General features: G+C 45.5%; 1 protein-coding gene and 1 long non-coding RNA gene across 2 annotated transcripts in view; both read left to right on the plus strand.

Moving 5' to 3' along the window:
* Positions 1-4,603: 4,603 nt before the first annotated feature.
* Positions 4,604-8,008, plus strand: LOC147021353 (uncharacterized). The gene is made up of 2 exons (XR_015060768.1): positions 4,604-4,874; positions 6,627-8,008. It is a non-coding gene; the product is annotated as an uncharacterized LOC147021353 (long non-coding RNA).
* Positions 8,009-9,637: 1,629 nt separating this feature from the next.
* LOC147021354 (regulation of nuclear pre-mRNA domain-containing protein 1B-like) overlaps positions 9,638-23,752 on the plus strand; it is an 85,665-nt gene continuing 71,550 nt past the window's right edge. The window contains exons 1-2 of the mRNA XM_085891225.1: positions 9,638-9,909; positions 20,856-20,985. Of these exons, the coding sequence (XP_085747351.1) occupies positions 9,759-9,909; positions 20,856-20,985 (281 nt within the window). The 5' untranslated portion in view covers positions 9,638-9,758. The remainder of the gene's footprint in view (positions 9,910-20,855; positions 20,986-23,752) is intronic.

Raw genomic sequence — 23,752 nt, forward strand, 5'->3', positions numbered from 1 at the left:
GAACCATGTGATCAATGGCATCATATGTGTGAACCTTTTGTTCCTCATGGACAGGTGGTCATAAGTTTAAAGTTTCACCTCAATTTGTTCAGAAAGGAAGATTTTTGAAGATTAAAAAAAAAAAAGAAGCAATATGGCTGCTGAATCATGTGACCGATGACAGCATGAATTTTTTTTTTCTGTGGACCATTCTATCCCAAGATGACCCTCAAAAATTTTTCATGCTGATCGGATGTGGCATTCTACATATGCAATTATGACGTCATAACGAGGGCACCTGAGATGTCATTAAAAAAAAATCACTCATTCCTCATGAGGAGTATTTGCTATGTGCCAAGTTTCAATTTTTTTCTTGGTGCGGTTTCCGAGATACAGAGGTGCAAAACTTTTCCATTTTTCCAATATGGCTGCCACACCACGTAACTTATGACATCATAATTATTATTCAAACATTCTGCATGAGTCGTTGCAGCAATGATGAAAATTCTGTCTCAATCTGACAAACAGTTGTGAAGAAAATCACGAAAGTTCTGTGCGGACAGACAGACAAACAAACAAACAAACGGACCCAAATGCAACACCCTCTCCGAATCCTTCGTCGAGGGTAACGACTGAGTGAAAGTGAGCAGTAATCCTAGATTTTAAGTAGTTTCACTAGAAAGGGTTGAGGTTGACCGTGTGTGCCCTGCAGAAACTTTTGGTTTGGGGGTGGGGGGGGGGGAACGGACAGAGCAGAGGGTGCAAGACCAGAAAGGAGGTGGGAGAAGAAAGAGAGACCACTGACCTGTCTGCGATAGTGAACCACACAATACCCTTCAGGGAGATGAGGCGTAAAACTGTACGTGCGCTGAGGTTGGACAAGGAGGCCGATGTGCGAGGAATCTGTGAGGCGGAAGAGCATCACCTGTGGTCAAGTGATTCTCGTCCCGCTTACAGGGGAATTCGCGCATTGCGTTCCTCCAAGTCTGTCCCCCAGTGCACTGCAGTTAGAGCAGAGGGTGGAGGGCTCTTGAGAGAGGAGTCCGAAGGGAAGGCTCGCTGGGCCGGTTATGTTGAGCCGCTGTACTTGGCTGATCCACCAGTTGTTGAGTTGGATGTCAAGGCAATACTATCCCTATTGATGACCCTCCAATCAACTGTGATCCACCTAAGTTTGTGGAAACACAAGCTATGGTGAACCGCTTGAAATGCGGTAAAGCTCCTGGGAACTGTGGCATCCATGCTGTACTCGTGTCGACGCATGCAGTTCTGTGCTCTGCCTGGAACACAGGCATCATCGTAACTGACTGGAAGAGGGGCCTTGTTGTCCCTCTCTGGAAAAGGTAGGGAGATCGCCAGGACTGCAACAACTACCGAGGGGTGACGCAGTTCTCAGTGCCGGACAAGGTCTTTGCTCGGATAATTTTTGATCGGGTTTGCCACCATCTGCTTGAGCACCAGCGCCCAGAGCGGTCAGGCTTTGCGACAGATCAACATTTGACTGTATCCTTGCTCTTCGGGTCCTCACCGAACACAGAGTTTCGGCAGAGGCTGCTTGCAGACTATGTTGATCTCTTTAAAGTGTTCGATTCAGTGAATTGGATGCCCTCTGGAGGATTCTTGGTCCTCGTGGGGTGCCACCAAAACTGATCAATATGATGACTAAACTATACTCTGGTACTGAGAGTGCTGTGAGATGTGATGACACCATGACCAACTTATTTTCAGTTGTTACTGGAGTTCATAAGGGGCGTGTATTGGCCCCCACACATTTCAGCACTTGTATGGACTGGGTTCTTGGGAGGATGTTGATGAGATCAATCTGCGGTGCATCGTTTGGGAATGTCAAGATCTCTGACCTTCAGTTCGTAGATGATGCAGTCATCTTTGCGGATACTTTAGATATCCTTTTGGGGGCCCTCAAGGTGCTGAATGAGGAGCCGGAGTTGCTGGGATTTTGGGTTTCCCGGGTCAAAACTAAGATCCAGGCTTTCAATGACATCATGGATGTTGCTATCTTGTCTGTACCTGTTTGTGGTGAGGATGTTGAGGTTACGGAGAGATTCACTTACCTTGGCAGTGATATTCATGACTCTGCTGTCTGTGAGCCAGAGGTCAATAGATATCTGAGTCAAGCCGAAGGACTCATGGATTCATTGGATAATGGGGTGTGGCGCTGCCGGTACCTGTGCAGGAGGACGAAAGTCCGAATCTTCAGGTCCTTGGTGCTTCTGATCTTGCTCTACGGATGCGAGACTTGGACTCTGACCAGGGATCTGAGATGGAGACTAAATTCCTTTGTTACCAGGTCTCTTTGGAGAATCCCTGGCGATCGCTGGTCGGACTGTGTCCAAATTTGGGTCTGTCTGTTTGTATGTTTCTCTGGCTGTCTGTCTGTTTGGTTGTCCGCACAGAATTTTCATGTTTTTCTCCGCAACCGCTTGGCGGATTGCGACGAAATTTTCACCATTGGTGGGACGAATCACGTAGAATGTTTTCGTGTTAATTATGACGTCATAGGTCACGTGGTGTGGCAGCCATGTTGGAAAAACGGAAAACCTTTGAACCTCTATTTCTGAAACCGCACAGAATTAAAAATTGAAACTTGGCACATAGCAAGTACTCCTCATGGGGAATGAGCATGATTTTTTTTAATGACATCATCGGTGCCCTCATTATGATATCATAATTGCATATGTAGAATGCCACATCCAAGCAGTATGAACATTTTTGAGTGCCATCTAGGGATAAAATGGTGCACAGAAATTTTTTTCCTGACATCATCAGTCACATGATTCGGCAGCCACATTGTTTTGTTTTTTTAACCTTCAAAAATCTTCTCTGAAATGGCTGACCAGATCGAGGCAAAACTTTACATGTATGACCAACTGTCCATGAGGAACAAAAGGTTCACACATTTGATGTCATTGGTCTCATGGTTTGGCAGCCATATCGGATTGAAGAAAAATATAAATAATGTTTTCTCCAGAACCACTTAATCAATCAACGTGAAACTTTATATTTATAATCTAGTAGAGATGGGGAACGCATGTTTTAAATTTCAACTTGATCAGACACATGGTCTGGCAGCACGAAGTATAACATTTATTGATATGGTTTTTAAAAATATATATTTTTACTTATTATTTTTTAAAAATAAGGCTCACTTGGCTGTGCCTGGATGGGTTTGGGGGTGGAGGTGTAGCAGCTGAAACCAGAATCCTATCAAGGTTCCTTCTGATGACTTCATCTTTGCTTTTTTCTTGTTTGGATTTCTTCTGATTATTCCAATTCAGGACTGTACCAATTTGGTCTTCCATTTGATTTGAATTGAATTCATTTTAATCCCATTCTAAATTCAATTGAATAATGAATAATAATTTTAAAAAAACATTGTAGGTCAGGGCCAGGTGTCCGATCAAAGTGGGGTTGCATCAAAGCGGGACATCTTCATACCCGGTCATCACTGCCAACAGTTGTGAAGTGTTATGGGAAGTTCTATTTCTGTCTCTTATTAATCAAGTATCACCAGTACACAAACGCCACACAAATACAGTCCTGGCGATGGTCTGCAATCTCTGAGTGCTCTTTTTCTTGTTATTTTTGTCTTGTTAGTCCTGTGTTTGCATTTGGCTTTCCCATCCTGATTTCCCATGGCCTTCTTCCTGTCTGGCAGGTCTTTCCCACCAGACAGGAAGGTAGCCTTGTGCTTTGCCACCACCTGCCTCCCTCCCTCACCCCTCCTCTTCCCTAGTGCTGTTTCTGCCCTCCCCAGGACCCCAGAATAGTGAGCAGGCACCATAACTGCATCCCTTTCAATTTTGAGGAGGGACCCATTCGACCAAGTGACGTATGTGGGCAGACGGTATTGTTCGACGTGCTGGAGTTCAAGGCTGAGTATTTCTTCTGCCTCATCTCCTTGACCCGCAGTTTTGATGTGTCCTTTCAGTCCACCGAAAAGCTTGCCGAGTTCTACATGCGGTGGACTACCGCTTGGTCAGCTGGGTCCCTAGCTGAATGGGAGTTCAAGGCCCTCTCTGACCATGAGAGGGTCATGACAGTCCACCTCTACAATGAGATCATATCTGACAATGATGTAAAATACTGGTTGTCTCGCTATATTGATGTGAAAACTCTACCATAGTTTATCTGGAATGGTCTGGATATATGGACCAGAGCTTGCACAACATCACATTGAGTTTAGGGTTAAGGAGGATTGCACGGTTACCCATATCTTCAATGGGATAGTTATTGGGATGGACCGTGGGCAAGTTTTTTTATGGAGGTCAGCCGAAATTATGCCGCAGGTACGGGCAATTGGGCCATCTTGTCTCTGGGTGCAAAATACAATTTTGCTCACAGTGTGGCCAGTTGGGACATTTGAGGGAGCACTGCACCTGAGAGGTGCAGTGCAACCTCAGTGGTATACTGGAGCACACCTTCTGCTCCTGCCCACAGAGCTTTGTGAGCAGGATGCGTGCATCTGCTGTGGGCGGGGTTGGGGTGTTGCCCCGGGATCAAGTACGGTGGTGCCTGTTCTTGGCTCCTGCGATGTAACATTGTAACCCTCCCCCGCCCCACCTCCCACCCCCCCCCCCCCCACAGCAAGGAAGGATGAGGAGAGGACAGAGGAGAGGGAGGATGATAAAGAGGAGGAATGGAGGAGTGAGGAAAAGGAAGAGGTGGAGGAGAGAAAGGACGACGAGGAAGCAGCAAGGACTGGGATGTGGTTACGCTGAGTGCCGGGCCTCTGGAGGTGAGAGGGAAGGACCCTTCTAAAGAAGAGGTGGTTGCTCCGGTGGTGGGGGTGGAGGGAAAAGTGTCCACTCAAGAAACCCCACCACTGGAGGTCGAAGGAACTGGCTCCTCCTCTGTCTATGAGGACATCAACCCAGGTGATTGGGAAGTGAAAAAGCACTGGAGGGGTGGGGTGGCGGAACAAAGGGAAGGCTCCCTTGGACAAGGGCCAATGGGCCATTTATTTAAAAAAAGAATGCACATAAAACAAACATCTGGTAAAGATTGCCCATCTCAGGCCGGGTAATGAGTCAATAAGGGAAGAGATTGCAAGGTGGCTGACCACTCCCCCCCTCCTCCGGCCTCCAACCCCTCTCCCCTCCACAATTTGTGCCCATCACCGCTCTCATTCCGCGAGAAGGCCCTTATCCTTCACATTCAAACCCCTTCCGGGTGCTGCAGAGGTAATGAGGATTAAAATGGTAGAACCATAGTTACCTCTGCCACTGAAGGTGAAGGAGGTTATGTTTTCACCCCTTTCTGTCTGTTTGTTTGTTTGTATGTTCATCTGTTTGTGTTTGTTTGTTGATTGCCGGAATCGTTCGGATTTTGGCAATTATGTTGGTCGGTTGTGTGTGTGTGTGTCTGTCTGTTTGTTTGTGTGTTTGTTTACCCTGTAGCAGCCACACCGTTTCAGCGATCATGACCAAACTGAGTACAGACGTCAGCCATGGACCAACTTAGACACTTGTCGTTTTTGGTGAATCTAGGTCAAAGGTCAAGGTCACCGAAAAACCGAAATTCTTATTTTCGCAATAACATCCGCGAAAATGGTCGTATCGACTTCAAACCAAATCCAAAATGTGCATCTTCCAATTCTGCATCCAACCATATGTCTCAATGGGGTGTCGCACCAACACCCTTCTTAGTGGTTGCGGGTCGAATGTCAGGGGGGGTCGGGTCAAAACTTTCAAATTGCGATAAAAACGCCATTTCAAGTCCGATTGACTTCCAAGTTATGATCATGACCAAACTAAGTGCAATAACTCATTAAACAGTAGCACTATCGACTTGTAAGAACCAAATTGATTTCCAGGTTTTTGTTTTTTCAGAGATCATGGAGATATGACAAAGCTATTCCAGCAATTCCTTGCTCAACGGGCAATTCCATTTGTTTGAGCAGGATATTTCAAAAAGTTACGGACGCTTTAGGCCAAAACTTGGTGGATAGGTTCGGTGTGTGACAAGGACGAATTGCTTCGGTTTTGGTGAAGTTCCGGATCTGGATCCGACTCCTAGAATTTTTTACGTGATTCTTCACCATCCAGAAATGGGGACGCATTGATTCGATTTAATGAAGATCCAAATTCGGATCTGGATACGAGAATTATTTATTTTTTAAAGTGATTCTTCACTGTTGAGGGATTGGGCCAAAAACGATATATCGCACGATATTTCAAAAATGTAATGGGCCTGACTGATATGTTCTCGTGCATCAGGCATTGCATCGTGGAGGTATGTGCTCTCCCGAATTCCCTTCTCGTTTGTTTTATTTTTGACACTTTGATTTCTGCTTCTTGGGTTTGGATTTCTTTTGCTTTAATTTCTTATCCTTATTTGATCTATTCATCTTCTTTGATTTCCTTTCTTGTTCTTTCATTTGCTCCTTATTTTCTTGTTTGAGTTCTTGTTCTTTGATTTGTGATTGATTTTTCGTTCCTTGATCTTTATGTTTGATTTCTTGTGTGGTTTTCTGTTGTTGTTGTTGTTGTTGTAATTTCAATTTCTTGTTTGATTGTTTGTGATTTGGTTTAATCTTGAGATTTTTTTTTATACCTTTTTTAAATAAAAAATACAAACCAAGTTTTTACCTATATGTATGTAAACCTCCTATGCCCCCATCCATACAGCATGTGTGGTTGCCCAGCGGTTTGATGAGCATGACACTGATGTCATGGCCTTCTCAGTCACAATGTCTGAACCCAATCCAACATTTATGGGATATTCTGGCATGACGTCTGAGACAACGTTTTCCACCTCCATCAAACAGGTGTGAGTTGATTGACTTTCTCGTGGAGGAATGGTACCACATCCCTCCTGCAGAATTCCAGATGCTGCTGAACTCTGTCATGGCACACACTGGCCGTACTGGCTGCACTTGGTGGCCCAATTGGTGTTTCCAATTTTTTGTCCACTACATGTACATACTATACATACATACATACATACATACATACATACATACATACATTGAATTACCGTATTTAATATAGTGGGATAACGAATCACAAACCATGACAGTCCCTGCAAGGAAATTAACCCACAGGACTCTACGCATTCAGCGCTTGGTAGAGAAGTTGGTAGGCTCTGACTATTCTATCCGGTATCACCTCAGCAGAGACTTTATGTGCTGATGCTATGAATCAAGTAAGTTACCAGTGCCTGTTAACCCTGGTACAGGGTAGGCACATAACCAGGCAGTAGTAACCTACTCAAAGCACCAGCCTGGAAATTCTCACTGCCTGGATGATACTATCGGGGACCAAGAACAAAAAAAAATGGAAATGTCATAGCCCCCGTGGTTGTAGTAATTTTGTTGTACGGAGTTAACGGGCTAGCCCATATTTACAAGATCTATGTGTATGTGATACTGACTTGAGTGATCATGTGACATGGAATATTGCACAGAAGGGATTCAATGTTCATATATTTTGGGGGAGACATACTGAATTACACAAATAGTATAACATTTAATAATATTTATTCATGCATAAAATAAATTATATAACTGTAGACATTCAAAAATTATCATTTTGTTGAAAAGGCTGTCTGATCAGTTTTTTGTAAACTGTACTTAAAGTTGGTTGGGGTGAAATTGAAAAGAGTAATGAGAATATCTTTTTTTTAAAAATTTTTTATGAAATATGCTTCATGGTAGAGGTATGAAAGAATGAAAATAAAATTAAATTGAAGGGTCACCATGCAATTTTCTAAGAAAATAGGTGTTCAAAAGTGAGTGAAAAGTGGCGAGTTGTCAATTAATTCAACTCTAACTACCTTAAAACATTGTTCACAAAATGACAACGTTTAAGTAACAAAATGGCCACCAGTTGGCCATCTTGTATCTGATCGTGAAGCTGAATGATGTGCACATATAAGCCATCATTCATTATCTGTGTGCCAAGTTTGAACGAGATCAGAAAATGCATGTCCGAGAAATGGTTGAGGACGTGTAAGTCTACCGGTCAGCCATCTTTGATATGATCGCAAAATAAAGTGAGGTGCCCGTGTATGCCATCATGTTTCTGTGCTTGTGCCAAGTTTGAACAAAATCGGATCGTGCATATCTGAGAAATGGTTGGGACACGTTTCAGTAACAAAATGGCCGCCAGTCGGCCATATTGGATGTTATCTCAAAAATAAACGACACGCATATGTAAGGCAGCATTCATTATCTGTGTGCCAAGTTCGAACAAGATCGATAAATGTATGTCCGAGAAATGATTGAGGACGAGTTCAACATTGGGGGTTTTTTTTACAGCACAAAATGGCCGCTAGTCGGCCATCTTTGATCACATCGCGAAACAAATGAATGTAAATATGTCGACCTTAATGTGTTGTCTTTGTGTCAAGGACGAATAAAATCAGTCCATACATATCCGAGAAATGGTTGAAAACTAGTTCAACATTGGGGGTTTTTTTACAGCACAAAATGGCCGCCAGTCGGCCATCTTTAATCACATCGCGAAACAAATGAATGTGCATATGTCGACCTTAATGTGTTGTCTTTGTGTCAAGGACGAATAAAATCAGTCCATACATATCCGAGAAATGGTTGAGAACTCGTTCAACATTGGGGGTTTTTTTACAGCACAAAATGGCCCCAGTCGGCCATCTTTAATCACATCGCGAAACAAATGAATGTGCATATGTCGACCATAATGTGTTGTCTTTGTGTCAAGGACGAATGAAATCAGTCCATACATATCTGAGATTATGGTTGTGGATGCACGCACGCACGCACGCACGCACAGGAAAATCGAGACGAAGCCCCGTTTCGGACTAAGTGGCCAATAAACGATCGTCTGACATGGAGTTGGGGGGGGGGGTGATATTATTTAACTCCATGCCGCTGTGGCTGTGGTGACGTCACATTCACTTTGTTTTTCTCCGACGAAGGGTAAACGCCTGAAATGGAGCTCCGCCTTGCTTCCTTCGCTGGTTATACCCTTGTTTCCATCGATCAACGTTTGCTGATTTCAACGTCAGGTGTGTGTGGGTATGACAGGAAAGGAAGGAGGAGAGATCCCAAAATAAGGGGGAATGGATAGGAGTGTGGGGTGGGGTTATTTCGGGGAGGGGAAGGGAGTGGAGAGATTCCAAAGGGAAGGAAGAGGCGGTGTATAAGTCAAGGGAGTGAAGGTGGAAATATGGGACTGACCCAATGGGAGGAGGGAAGAGGGGATTAATTTCCCTCTTGTGAATACAACCCGCAGGTTTATTCGTCCTTTCGTTTCCTGCATTACATGAACCGACAATCCGTGAGGTAACGGACGTCCAAGCGATATCAATCACGTGTGCGAGAGAAGCACGTGGTTCCTCTCTGAACTCAGGGTTGTTTTAAGGAAAATAAAAATAATAACAATGATGATGTAAAAATGAATATGTTCCGTGTAATGGATACTTTATCAAGGCAGCGAGTAAACATTCGGGTTCACTCGGCCGTTTCGTGCACCGGCAGGACCCCCCCCCCCCCATCGAGGACGCGACAAAATCCAGCGAGCATTTCCCGATGAAAGATTTTAATTTTTTTTTGTGCTTGTTATAATTAATTAATTTCCCCCCGTTGTTGGCCGATTTTTAACACGCACAGACGATCTCATTCGCTCCGTACCGTTTCGGGAGGTGAAACGGCCGTTAGGCTCAAACGGCGGTGGAAAGCGTTCTGCGTTTCCCTCAAGCAAACGGTATAATAATAATAATTAAATAAAGGAGGACGACGACGGCCGGCCGGGCGCGCGCCGCGAGGCTGCACGCGCGCGATGTCGGTGTTTTCGGAGGCGGCGTTGGAGAAGAAGCTCGCCGAACTGAGCAACTCCCAGCAGAGCGTGCAGACGCTCGCCTTGTGGCTTATTCACCATCGCAAGCACTCGCGCAACGTCGTGGCCGTTTGGTACAAGGAGCTTCGGAAAGGTGGGCTGTTCGACGATGCGATTGCGGAGGCTTCTCCTGTTGTGCAGCGAGAGATAGATCGTGTCACGATATGTCGGAGATTCGCGAATTAAATAACTGTCATAGTTTTCCTCGTAATTGGTGCGTTAATCATTGTCAGCTTGTACTCTGAGGTAAAGCCAGGGTATTCGTGTTGATATTTATGATGTATTCATGAGAGGAAAAAACAACAACAAAACAGTCGCACATTAATTAATTAAATTATTGGTGTCTTTTGTGAAATCGCTCGGCCTTGCCAAACACTGCAGATGGCATTTAGTAACAGCACACACACACAGGATTCAAGGTAATGCTGACGACTGCAAGTGGGGGGTCCGAATCGGGGGGAGGGGGCATTTCTGGTCAGGCCACAGTTCTCTCAGGTACTCTCAACACGTATACGGAATTTTGTGATCGGTCGGCCAAACTGTTTGCGAAGATACATACATACATACATACATACATACATACATACATATATACTGTTGTGGGCCGGGGACCGGTGGCGAGGACGGCCACTAGGTGGGGGAGGTTACGCCGGCTCCCACCACACTCCCCGGAATTGTAGGCCGTCGCTCCGGATAACTCCGTGAGGCGGCGGGTCGCAGAACCGACCATGGTCGCCAATATCTCAACCGCGTAGCGTAGGGTCTTTTTGTTTAGAACCAATTTACCTAATTAACTACGCGATTTCAACTACCGGGGAACCACGCCCTCTGCACTCCTTGCTCGAACCGAGTCACTCTACCGGCTGCGGTAGAGTTCCAACTACCAACTCCGGTTTCGGGTGCAATAGAGCGGAAACTGCCATAGCCGTGCTGGCTGGGATGAACAGATTATTATCGGGGATAAAAACCCGGCTAAAACTCGGATCCGAACCATGCTGGACCAATGAAGGAAAAGACTGAAACGAACTGGGAACATTTATACAATCATTTATTTACAGTAAAAAAGACACGGGCAAGACTTATCGCGAATATACAAGGAATATTTACAATGGTGGAATAACACTTATTTGGTTCTACTTAAAAGACGGGCCCACATACTCGGACACACACACACACACACACACACACACACACACACACACACACACACACACACACACACACACACACACACACAGATGTTTTATTGAAAAGACCCCCGCTGCCAGAGGAGAGACTAGCTGGGGGTCGCAGTTCGGCGGGGTACCTGCCAATGGCCGTGCAGCCCGGCCCACAGTCACGCGCGGGGCACGTGTCCGCGGAGGCCGGCGGGACTCGAACCCGCAACCTTCGAATTGCTCCTTCCACGAGAAGTCCAATGCGCTATCCATTGTTCACGGAGAGCTGGACTCCTTCTTGAGTCAACTGGACTCCGTCCCTAGCTCCAACGCGCTCCTCTGCCGAAATCTCTCTCAAACCCGCTCAGAACTAAACGAAAAGCAACAACAGAACTCCCGTCCGGGGCGGGGCTTGGTGAAACAGACGTCACTGTCTGCCCTGATTGGACGAGGCTCCCATGGGTCCACCCTTTCTGGGCGGGGTTTTGGCCATGCCGGAAAAACCCCGCCCCCACTCCACGCGTGCCCATACTCGTCAAAAATAAGTTACAAAGTTTGTGGAAACCGAGTAGGAACTGCCAGAGATTCTGCCTCAGACAGCGAGTCGCCAGTTAGGCGAGTGAAGCGCTTGTTCAGTAGCAGGTTGTTGGTTTGTTTATGGGATGATGATTTGATGTAAATATTTAATAACCTACCTAAAAAGAAATCACAACGCACGCCTTTGATTCTCCCTCTAGACAAAAGGAAGGGACCTGTCTCGCATGTACTTAACGGGATAACTAACTTTTGGGACTTCTGTATGTTTGCAAATGGTTTCCAGATCCGTAACAATACATACGTGCATACAATTGGCGTATCTGTGCATGATGTTGATGTCTCGAAGAGGATCAGAAGTAAATTGACGATGAGAGGGTTTTGGCTGAGCTATTTTAAACCACAGAAGTTTTACCACCAGAGTGATCTCAACCACGGTCTATAACAAGTACTCGATAGGAGAGCAGGAGGTCCTGGTATTCCTTTTGATGTAAACGAGCAACGGTTCGTGAACTTGAGTAACCACGTGGATTATATGTTGTGTTCATATACCATGTGTTTGTGTGTACTCATCACAAGGAAATTAGATGCAGGTGGAGGTCATTCAGCCCATCATGCCTGCACCTCCACATCAATACCAGATCAAATAAGAAAATGCGAGTTTTTTTTCTTTTTTTGTAGTTTCCCTCCCTCCCCCCCATCCCCCCTCTATTCAGGAGAGGGGGCATGGGCTTGGGTAAAAAAAAAAAAACACAACAACCACACAATACTCCTTGATGAGACCCCCACCAACACTGTAAACATGCACACAATCACCCATCAATGCTCAAGCTACCTTAAAGTCCTGTCAACATCCCAGTACCCCTCCATCTCCAAATTTTCCAGGTACCTATATAATTCTAATTTAAACTTTTCTACTGTTTCTGCTGCCACTACCTTTCCATGGAGGCCATTCCATGCATTAACTACTCCCTGAGTAAAAGTCCCCTGCCTTGCTACCATCTTAACTCTCCTCTTCTTTACTCTCAGGCTATGGCCCCTGGTCCTATCACTGTCTACTCCGTTGAATAATTATTCTGCACTTATTATGGCTATACCTTTCATTATTTTAAACATCTCTATCATATCTCCTTGTAACCACCTACTTTCTAATAGGGTTCATATACCACATGGATGGGTTTGGGTTCACGAAGAAGGTTCATATAGCTCGTGCATGAGTTTGTGTTCACCAAGAAGCACCATTGTATGTTGGTGTTGTCGTCACTGTTGCGAGTGACGTAGGCTTGTGCGGTTGGCATGCATATGCGTGGTCCTGTTTTTCTGGTATCTCACCCTTTTTGTAATCGATGGTGCTTCGTCATCCTCAAGTGTGGTGATTTAAGCTGATTCCACAACAAATCCTGAACGTGTTTTGGTTGGACATTCGCTCCAAGAGAAGGAGGGGCGTTTACTTTTTACTGGTGTGGTGCGTCTTCGAACTCATTTGCCCGCTGGCTCAACAATCGACAGAACAAACGGTAAAATCCCTCCTCATTCTACACGAGCGTTTCCACATAAATGTGACCAACCAGAAGAATTCTATCTGGATAGCACAAGCTGTGTCATTTTGTCAGCACAGTGGACAACATAGTAAATACTCATCGGGTACCAAGACATTGGTCTCAGTAAGATTGAAACTGAATTCTTTTGAAAATTGTTGCCAGAACTTGCATTATATGCTTTCACTGGATGCCAATTTCCCCCCCATTTCTTGTTGATGGTACTCGATGGTGTAAGAAGACCAGATCTGCCCCCCCCTCAGGGGTTTTACCGATGATGGGGCAGAAATACAGCAAGCGGGACGCCGCACAGCCCAGGAGAAAGTGAATATGCTGGAATTGATGCTTGGCCAAATAGCCGATTATTGTCCCGTGATTTCTTGAAGCACTATTGTGAAAAATTCCACATCCATACAAAGCATTTGGCATGTCATACACCTCCACTATGGATTCCAATCCACAGGCACTCACCTCATTGACTTTTCTGACATTCGCCTCAAACCAGATGAGTGTCCTGAAGACCTTTACCAGTGCTTAATGGCCTTAACTGAAGACAACCTGCTGCACCGTTACAGCGGTATTGTCCATCATGGGTTGGTTCCAGCTGAAGACTCAGAACTTTCCCCTTATCTAGAGAATTTGATTGTACTCACGTGGCTTTGTTTGTTACACATTGACCTTCCCAAGTTAGTCAAACGTGATACGGTACTGAGCTTTGTTCCCGCACTCTGGCATCGATCAAACCTGAGATATCCCAAGCCTTGACATCCCTGTTAGATCAGGTCCATACTTCAGAGGATGCTAAAATGATGCGTAGTGCCACGTCTCGTCCTTGTGGACCCGGTCAACGACTGCCAGTTTCCCCTCGTCCTTTCCACTTCCCAGAAATGCCTCGAGAACCAAGATTTTTTAAAGTCGTGTCCTTTGTGTCAACAAGCTGGGCGTGCTAATCGTCATTTTCTTAGCGATTGCAGCTTTCTGATCAACCAAGATCACAAGTACATGGCCAAAACTCAACAAATTGCCTGGATTTTCAACAATGACAATGACGAAAATGATAATTTTGACTCTGACAGCGGTGCAGTCTGCCTCTGCCCTCCAAATCCAGGTCCGTCAGTCCCCATATTTTGACACTTTTTTACGGTCATCAAACTGCAAGCGCTACCATTAACAGCGGAGTGATGGATGATATGATACGTGAGTCTGCAGCCAAAAGCTTGGGTGTTGCGGTGAAAAAGAGCTCCCTGCTCACCAGGTTGACGGTCCCTCGCCACTCAAGGTCATCGGGGAAACGTGCTTCATATTTGTCCGTGACCATAGAGAGTTCGTATTTGAGGGTCTGGTTGTAAAAAATTTGGATGTGGACATATTGGCAGGAACACCTATCATGGAGTACAATGACGTTGGTATTGGACCTGCTAAACTCTCTCTCAGTGAGGGCACGATTTATGAATAAGTACGGACCTGTGGAAAGGTCTTCCCATCAACATAATCCAAGACGTGCCCACATTTTGCGAGCTCCATCCAACTCGTATGGCCAGGAGACGACCTTGAGCTAGCCCTCCTGCATGAGCTCTCTTCTTCGGACGCATTCACACTCGAGCCACGTACGTTGTAGGTATGGCTATGGAAATGGCTGGTAGCCATAGCCCCCACATGACATCATTTCCAGCATGTCGGGGAAGATCCAGATTCCGAATCTGATGAACATTCAGCAACAACTCAAACGAAATGAGCACTTCTGCCAAGTTTGTCCTGTATTTGTCCACATTGAATCTCCAGAGGATCAGCCATGCCCCAGCACAATGCAAAGGTCCTCACGGCAGATATCAGAAACTCTGAATCCATTCAATTAAACCCACCCAAAATTATCTCCCCGTACATCAAGACCAAGTTCCAAGCCTTCCTTGAGGAATTTTATGACGTGTTTTGATCTGCAGATTAAAGGCTATCATGGTGCGTTTTCAGACAGTTGTTAACATGAATCCAGTCCAACCCCCACAGTGAAAAGGCTGCATTCCTCAAAATTCTCATGACCAGCTTGTTAACCTCTAACAACAATTCAATGAACTTAAGGAAATGGGTGGGTCTTTGCATGCCCCAAGGATGGACAGATCAATGTTGAATACCTTAACCCTTCTTTCTTAGTTAAAAAGACTAACGGCGGTTCCTGCTTGGTGACTGCGTTCATTGACGTAGGGCGTTATAGGTACCTATCTTAAACCATCCCTCATGCCTGATGTGGATTCAACCCTGCCCCTAATCGCACAATGAAAGTACATTATTACCACGGATCTCACCAGAGCATTCTCACTACGGACCATGGATCTCTCTCACCACGGATCTCACGAGAATCCATGAAATACTGTGGTGTCGCAACCCCGTTCCATGACGTGTGTGTTTATACAAGATCCGCCATGGGCATGCCCGGTTCGGAAACTGCCTTAAAATAATTAATGTGTTGTGTTCTCGGTGACCTCCTTGAAGAAGGAACAGCTGCCAAATTTGCTAATGACCCTTTTTTATTTTTTATTTTGTCTATATTGTCGAGGCTCGTATGAGAGCAAACACACAACAAGGAAGGCAGGAGAGGGAAGGACAAAACAGTGGGGAACAGAGACATTTAGGAGATCTGTGGAATGGGGAGGGATGGGGCGGAGAACACTGAGTATACAAGATGGACACCACAGGGACCTTCATGACCTTTCACGACACAGAACTTTCGGGAAGGAAAGCAGCGAATTTCAAGGAGGTGAGTTTGGGGTGGATTAGCGGAGGAAGAAAAGATCAAGGATTTGGACGGGGGATTTGGATGGGGGATCAAGGATTTGGATGATAAGCGGTGGTGGTGAACAGCTGTTTTGAAGGCCTGGAGGGAAGAATGGGATTGTACAGAGTGAGAGAGTTTATTCCAAAGGCGGGGAAAAAGAGGAGTGAAGGTGAGCAGTGATTCGTGATTTTGGTCGTTTTACCAGAAGGGGGTTGCTGGCGCACTATGAGCGCCCTGCGGAAATATGGGGGGGGGGACATGTCGCAGACACAGCAGGGGGGGGGCGAGACCGGAGAGTATACAGTAGAAGACAGAAAGGTCATCGACCTGCCTGCGGTGAGAGATTGAGATTCCCAAAGACTCATTATCACCACGGGAGGTACCAATGATACTAAATGCCTTGGTTTCCACTGCGTGAAGCCAAGAAAGGGTGAGAGGCAGGAACACCAGCCCAGAGGGTAGAGCAGTACTCCATCAGGCTGCGGACGAAAGCTCTGTATATGGTCAGGAGCTCAGGTGGGCCGAGGAAGGACTTCGCACGAGGGAGGATTCCCAGTAGGCGACTGGCTTTGGAGACCCGGTTGGAAATCTGGCTTTCCCAGGAAAGATCATGCCAGGTAGTGTGACCCAGTATCTTGAATAAAAGGACGTCTTTCAGAGGATTGTTGAGAAAGTTGATGGGGGGGGGGGGAGGGGGTTCCAAATGGTCCTTTTGGAGAGACATAGTGAGAGTGAGAGATTTGTCAGGATTGAAAGACGTGTTCCACGTGTTGGACCAGTTTGTGATATTTATCCAGATCTGCAGAGAGCAAAGAAGCTGCTGTTTGCCGGTATGAGGGATGACGTGGTACGGCAGAGGATGGAGTCGTCAGCAAAGAGAAAACACACTCTATTGTGGAGCAAACACACTTTATGAACTCTTATTTAATTGGTGACGGGTCCTTCAAGCCTCGAACAACAACAACTTATGCCTATCAGCCTGAAAACAGTCATTTGTCTGGCACCTGTCATAGTCTTGGGCTGGATGTGTCATCGAGGCACAATCCAAGCCAGCTCTCATCGCATTGCAACACTCTCCACGTGCTTCCCTCCTGAAAAAGTGAATGGCTTGCGCTTCTTCATTGGGGCTTACAAAGTGTTGGCCCATTTGATTCCCAACTGTGCATCACTCCTTGCTCCATTACATGACGCAACGACTGGTCGCCAATCTCAAGAAAGGATAGAGTGGTCAGATAACCTTTGCAGCGTATTTCACACAGCCCAGTCTACACTGTTGTCCAACTGCACCATCATGCTTCCTTTGTCCCAATAATCAACTGTGGGTTATAACAGATGGTGCAGTGAAGAAACACGGCACAGGTGCCACCCTCTATGTCTCGCGTGGAGATAAACTCCACCTTGCAAGCTTTTTCAGTGCTAAACCACGCGGACAACAAGTCACATGCCTTGCGTGTGAAGTGGAAGCTCTCTCCATCACAGTCGCCTCCAGGCATTTCAGCCCATCAAATCATACTGTCCAAACATAGGGCCTGCATCCTCACTGACAGTAAGCCTTGCATGCAAGCATCTAAGAAGCTGTGCCGTGGAGAATTCTCCGCTAGCTCACGTGTCAACTTTCCTGTCCATTGTCAGTCGCTACAAAGTTTCTGTCTGACACCTTGCTGGTTTTGTCATTGTACAGCCTCACCTACATGTGCTGACCAGGCTCAAGCACCACTAAGTCTTGTGGATCAGACAAGATAAACCTTGCCGTGGCTCAGAGACACTCAGCTCGTCTATGTCATCCACCCATGTGGTTTAACGATTACCATTTAGACTTTTGAAGTCGTGTGTAAATGATGGCCCGAGTCCTCTGTTTGTTTTTGTTTTTCCCTGCAGTAGTCTTATTGTCCTGGTTTTTGTCATGATAAAGACTATGTTGGGAATGGTCTGAGTTAATTTATCACTCGGAACGGTTATATTGTTGCGTACCTGGTATCGGCTGCGAGCACGACCGCTAGATGGAGCTGCAGAGTCGACTCCACCGAACACCCGGAATCTAGATCATACCTTTCGGAAAACTCCGACAAGTACGGGTCCCTTACCGGACCATGAATCGTCAATAATTCCACCACGTGGTACAGGGTTATTTGCCAATCTTCAAAATACCTAGAAATCCACGTGGCGAGTTCCCGAGTATTCACACCCTCGACGGCCCTCAGACGAGTTGAGCCGTTAGCGTGCGCAACCCGTGCACAACCCGAGCAGACGGTTGCCGAAGTTCCGTCGGTCCGAATGTACATTTACAGCGGCAACAGCCTTTATAATTCACTAACACTCGTCACGCTAAGCCAATGGAAGAAACGCAGCAACGAACTGATACATTTAACAAATGTATTTATTTATAATGGGGCAGGGGAGTACGCAAGAAGGCAGAGTTAACCGAACCGAATACTGAAGGAATAGCAATTTATGTACAAGCACTTATGCAGTTCTACTTAATAGACTGGCGCCACAAACACACACACACGTACACCCAAGAACCAGTGGCGACAGCCTTTATTGAGGCCTCCAGCTCAGAGGGAGAGGCGAGCTGAAGACCAGAGCCTGCCTCGGACCTGTCCGCCTCGTGCGGGTACGTTGAGCTGGCGGGGAGGCGGGACTCGGACCTTTAGCGTGAGAGGAGAATGCGACAAGCACTCGTGTCAGGCGAATGTGATCACCACTCGTGTCCCCAGTTTCTCTCTCCTTGTTCACCGACAGAGACACGGCGCGCAACCGACTTGCGGTTCTTGTGGAGAAAGGATCTCTTTTTGTCCGATCGCGCCGCACCCTTATTCACCCTGTCCAGGGGAGAAAGGGGACGCTTCCCCCTCCCCGCTCTCCCTCACTGGATGGTTTTGGCGCACAGAATCATTCTTCGCCCTGTCATTGGCCAAAACAAGTGGCAAGTCCGTCGATTGGCCCGGGAGGGCGTGGTGATGTCACGCGGACCGCCTTTCTCACCGTTGCAGGATCTGATTGGCTGAGCGGCGGCCACCTCACTCGTAGCATGCTGATCGGTCGCGGGCCGCCGCGAGGCTCCTCCTTGAACTCTGCCCACCATGGCGTCGGCCAGAGCGAGGTGAAGGTGAGATTGATGCTGGCGTTGTTGTAGTTTTGGGGATTTAAAAATAAAACAAAACCCTGACTATCAAAGTAACTTATCGCATGTACATTTATTCACCCATTAAATGAGGGACGGGGACCCTAACTAAACAACACATACCGATATAACTGTTCTATAGGACCTGTATGTTGAGTGCTCATGGCTTCCAGATTCGCAACAATATTACTTGCTATTTGTTTTCCAATATTTATATTTCATTTTCAATTGCTTCTTGATGTGTATTTGCCTCTAACAACATGTATTGGCTCTCTCTAATTCTTATATGTTTCCTTGTCTTTTAATCTAGTATAAAATTGTGGATCCAGTTTACACAGTGGGATAATCGGAAAGAGAAGAAAAGTAATCACGCCATTGTATTTTAATGTTGTCATTGTTGTTGAGAGAGTGACATCTGCTTGTGTGGTTGACATGCGCATGCGTGATCCCGTTTCTCCGGTGTCTCACCATTCTTGTAATCGAGAGTGCTTCGTCATCCAAAGGTGTGGTGATAAGGGCTGATTCTACAACAAAGCCTGAACATGTTTTGGTTGGACATTCGCTGTGAGAGGAGGAGAGGCCTTTACATCTACAGGTGTAGGTTAAGTGTGTGTGTGTGTTTTGCGGGTAAATAATATATTCCACGTCATTGGAAATGTTGGTGAGGTATGTTTTGTGGAAAAGGCAACTTGAATGAAATAAGTATTGTGGTTACCGGGGGGGGGCGACTCGTACATGCATATGTGGCGCTGGACAGAGCAGGAAGGTTCAACAAATCATTCTGAACAAAGCTGTGTTTAAGCTGATATGTACAAATAATGTGACAGCTATATTCCTATATGAAAGAGGAACAGACAGGGAGAAAGAATTGTTCTGGGAAATGCTGATGAAAGCCACAGCATGCAGACACATTGTCATCAGGCCTCAGAGTGACTTGGTACGACACAATAAGAAAGAATACGATGTGAACCAGAGAGAAGCTACAGCGGAGTACATGGGTTGTCTAAGCTCATTTTACAGTTCATTTTGCAGACCAGGTTCACACAGCAATGAGGGTGCTGAGAGTGGCATGTTGACCAAGGCCCCGACTCACAAATCAGCTGCATCTCCGCGGATGCTGGTCAATCTTATCTGCTGGTCGGTCGGGTTTTTGACGAACCTGTGCTACCCCTCTGGTGTTGTGGAGCTGACGTCAAAGCAGACTAATCTTCTCTGGGCATATTCTCTATCCTCATTCCTCAACACTGCTGGACTGCAGTGTAGTTCTTAATGGCAACTAGTAGACTCGGGTTCATCTGCTTGCTTTGGTGGTATGAAGATTACCCTCTGGGAACTCGCAACACGACTGGCCAGTCGGACATCACATTGTACTCACTTATCGGGGCAACACAGCCTGCTTCAAATGTGAACTCATCCGACTTCCACATAAATTTGTACCTTACGGGTTACAAATTTGTTATGATTTATCCGTAACTTAATAAGAACTGGGTACATGAGATAAATTGCCAACTTGAAAGTCGTGAGTTAATTCAAAACTTCAGTGAAACCTGTCATGTGTAACTAACTTTGGGGAGTTTTAAAATCATTGTGATGGAATCTTCTGAAATGGCTTTGGTGTTTGAAAGGCAGACAGTAGGGATCAATAGATTACTTATTAAATATCCTTCCGTTTTGTGGTTTCATCTGTTCAACAATAAACGGCCCAGATATTATTGTCCGTAAAGCTTTTCTGCCATGCTACCCATCCGGGTAACTGGCACTCGCTTCGGTGCATGGAGACAGTTCGTAATAGTATTAAGAAGGTTCATATTCAACGTACATGGGTTTGTGTGTACTAAGAAGGTTCATATACCACGTGCATGTGTTAGTGTGTATTAAGAAGGTTCATATACCAAGTGCATGGGTTTGTGTGTGCAGCCAAGTCCACTCGGAAGCTGACGTTCATCTACCTTGCGAACGATGTAATCCAGAACAGTAAAAGGAAAGGACCCGAGTTTACCAGAGACTTTGCTTCTTTCCTCATCGACGGTTTTAGACACGTGGCCAAGTAAGTATTGATGCTCATTGCATATTTTGTCATTTTCAATATTCTGTATGGGTAAAAGTTGTTGGGAAATTTAATAGTGCTAAGATAATGATGGTTGGGCAAAATAATGTTAAGTTTCTCAATAATTGTGTGTGCGTGCTAATATCGCAGCATCGACCAAGCTCTATAGGATTAATTAATGTCATGGAAAATGGGAGAGAGAGAACTGAACAGTGCAGTGCCTATAACTTCAAATGATGATTAGTGGGTAGATCGATTTCAAATCTGTGATTGCATCATCAAGAAGGTTAGATTTAGACATCCAGAACTTATAGGGTTCGCTGCAAGTCAGTGTTCATTGATTAAAAACCTGACGGTGAAGACCAAAGGTAAAGTATTTGAGGCGTATATTCCCTCACTGGTATTTTATGGATCTGAATGTCTGATTCACCTGAGGATGCAATTCAGATCATTTCATTACAGTCGTGTACACCCTCTATGAGGCATCTGCTGGACAGTCGTGGACTTGGTACTTAACATTTCAATAAATTGGGTGACCATGACTTCATTGTGAGAAACAGAATTAAAAAAAAGTTACTAGTCATCCCTTCATCTTGTTTGGTCACCATGGATGGCCACATGCCTGGTCTTCACATAATGTAATATGTAATACTAGCGATACCCATGCACATGCACGGGATAGCAGTACAACATAGCTGGTAGCAGACGACAGACCGTACACGGGGAATGACAAAAATATGCATTGTGCAAAATGCAAGTAGTACTATGGAACGCCAAGACTTTCCAAACATTGTCGGCATGTCCGCTAAGTGCTCCAGCAATTTCATAGGGATTGTGTGACGGGCGAACCAAGTTTTTAGTGTGCAAGCTTGGTATTATAATAGAGATTGTGTGTGTGCGTGCGTGCGTGCGTGTGCGTGTGCGTGTGTGTATGTGTGTGTGTGTGTGTGTCTATATATATATATATATATATATATATATATATATATATATATAATATATATATGTATTTTATACATATATTTATATGTATTGTTACGGTCACGGGTACAAAGTACATGATGAGGGGGTTCATCTCCATTTTTCCCTGGAAGAACCGGACCTGGGGCCACCGTTCACAATTAACTTCGTGGTGCGGTGGGTCGCTTAACAACCAGAAACGCCAATCAGTTAACCCCTAGCTCCAGTGCCCACCGTTTAATTTACCGTTTATCTCGTGGTCACATGGCCTCCTGATGATGGGGAACACGCCCTCGGCGATGCATCAATCTTATGTTGATTATATCTTAAGTAATGTGGCCGAGCGTTTACCGCTGGTGCACGCCGACTATGACAGGTTAATTTGTTTGGGAATTATAATCTCCCTGTCTTTGTAGGTTTGAACAATGCTGGATCAATGGAAGGAAATGACAACCACGGACAGGTTGAAACGTCAACAAGGAATTTATTAAGAAAAATAAATAAACTGAAGGACTTTTTATTTCCTTGTCAATTAAATGGATGAATTCAAATCAAATGTTCAATCAAAATAATCTCAATCAAATATAGAATTCAAAAAGCATTTATAGAAAATGAACAAATAGCAGATGCTTATCACTGTGCCTTGCTTAACAATGAAACATGAGACATGGGTACCCATCAGACCAGGGGGAAAAAGAAATCCGGTCTTGGCTTACCAAGGCAGAAGTTGTCATGCGTCTACTAAAATATCCCAAAATGTGTGAGCGTGGCTTGGTCTACATCTCCAAATAAGCTCTCTACAGCTTGGTTCATTTCCGCTGCCAGCGTTCTGCCTCGCCGTACACCCACCCGCAAACAGGCTCGAACACCAATCGACGTCACGTCATCACCCCCAAGAACCAGGTATGCCAGGAACCAGTCGGACCGAGTGGGAACAGTCCAACCGTCATCAGGATCTCTCATCAACTGTCATCAGGGCAGTCCTGCTCTCCTTTCATCGGTGACCAGTGTGGGCGGAGCCTCATGCATGACTTCAGCCAAATCCAGCTTGCTTATTGGCGCATTCCTGCACGAGACCTCCAACTGTCCATCCTCGTGCTCATTCTCTCCCGACCATCAAACGAGATGTAACTCCCAATCAGCACAGGCCTGGCTTACAATGCCATGTTCGGGGTGCTGGACGAATGCCAGAAAGCTAGTTGCCAGAACAAATGAGCGGAAACACGAAGTGCCCACAGAACGTCAACGGGCAATCATCTCCGTCCTGTTCAGCCCGACACGAAGAAGAGTGGTTAGCATCCATAGAGCTGCTGAACGGGGTGTTGATCGCCGATGGAAATAGTTGGGTGCCTGAGGTAAATGATCGAGACCACAGCCAGGTTTGATCGTCAGAAGGAACAGTTCGGAAAAAGCAAAGCGTGATTAATGACTAATGTCCTGTAAGTCGAATGTGACAATGATAACCAATATAAAATGTGTAAATAAATCGTGTATTTCCAAGCCAACGTGTCTTGATGGAAAGGGAATAGAACGAGTATCCGTAACGGCTATCTTATCGCGCACACGAACTGTGAATATTGCTCATGCAGAAATGAAAACTGACGTAAAATCATACGTCATGAACGTGTCGGAAAGAGGAAAAGGTTATCCCATAAGAAAGGAAGGGAACCTGTTCTCTGCCCTTCTCCAATGAATCAAAAGTAGGGTAAGAATACTGATTCTGGCTCACTTTTCCCTATGTAAATGAATGGAGGATTTTCAGCGATTCCCTTTTTTTTTCCCTAAAAATAAACCCCCTTTTTATCCC

This window comes from Eptatretus burgeri, chromosome 8 (assembly GCF_056783735.1).
Source record: "Eptatretus burgeri isolate ZD-2024b chromosome 8, Ebu_testis_v1, whole genome shotgun sequence".
Lineage (NCBI taxonomy): Eukaryota > Metazoa > Chordata > Myxini > Myxiniformes > Myxinidae > Eptatretus > Eptatretus burgeri.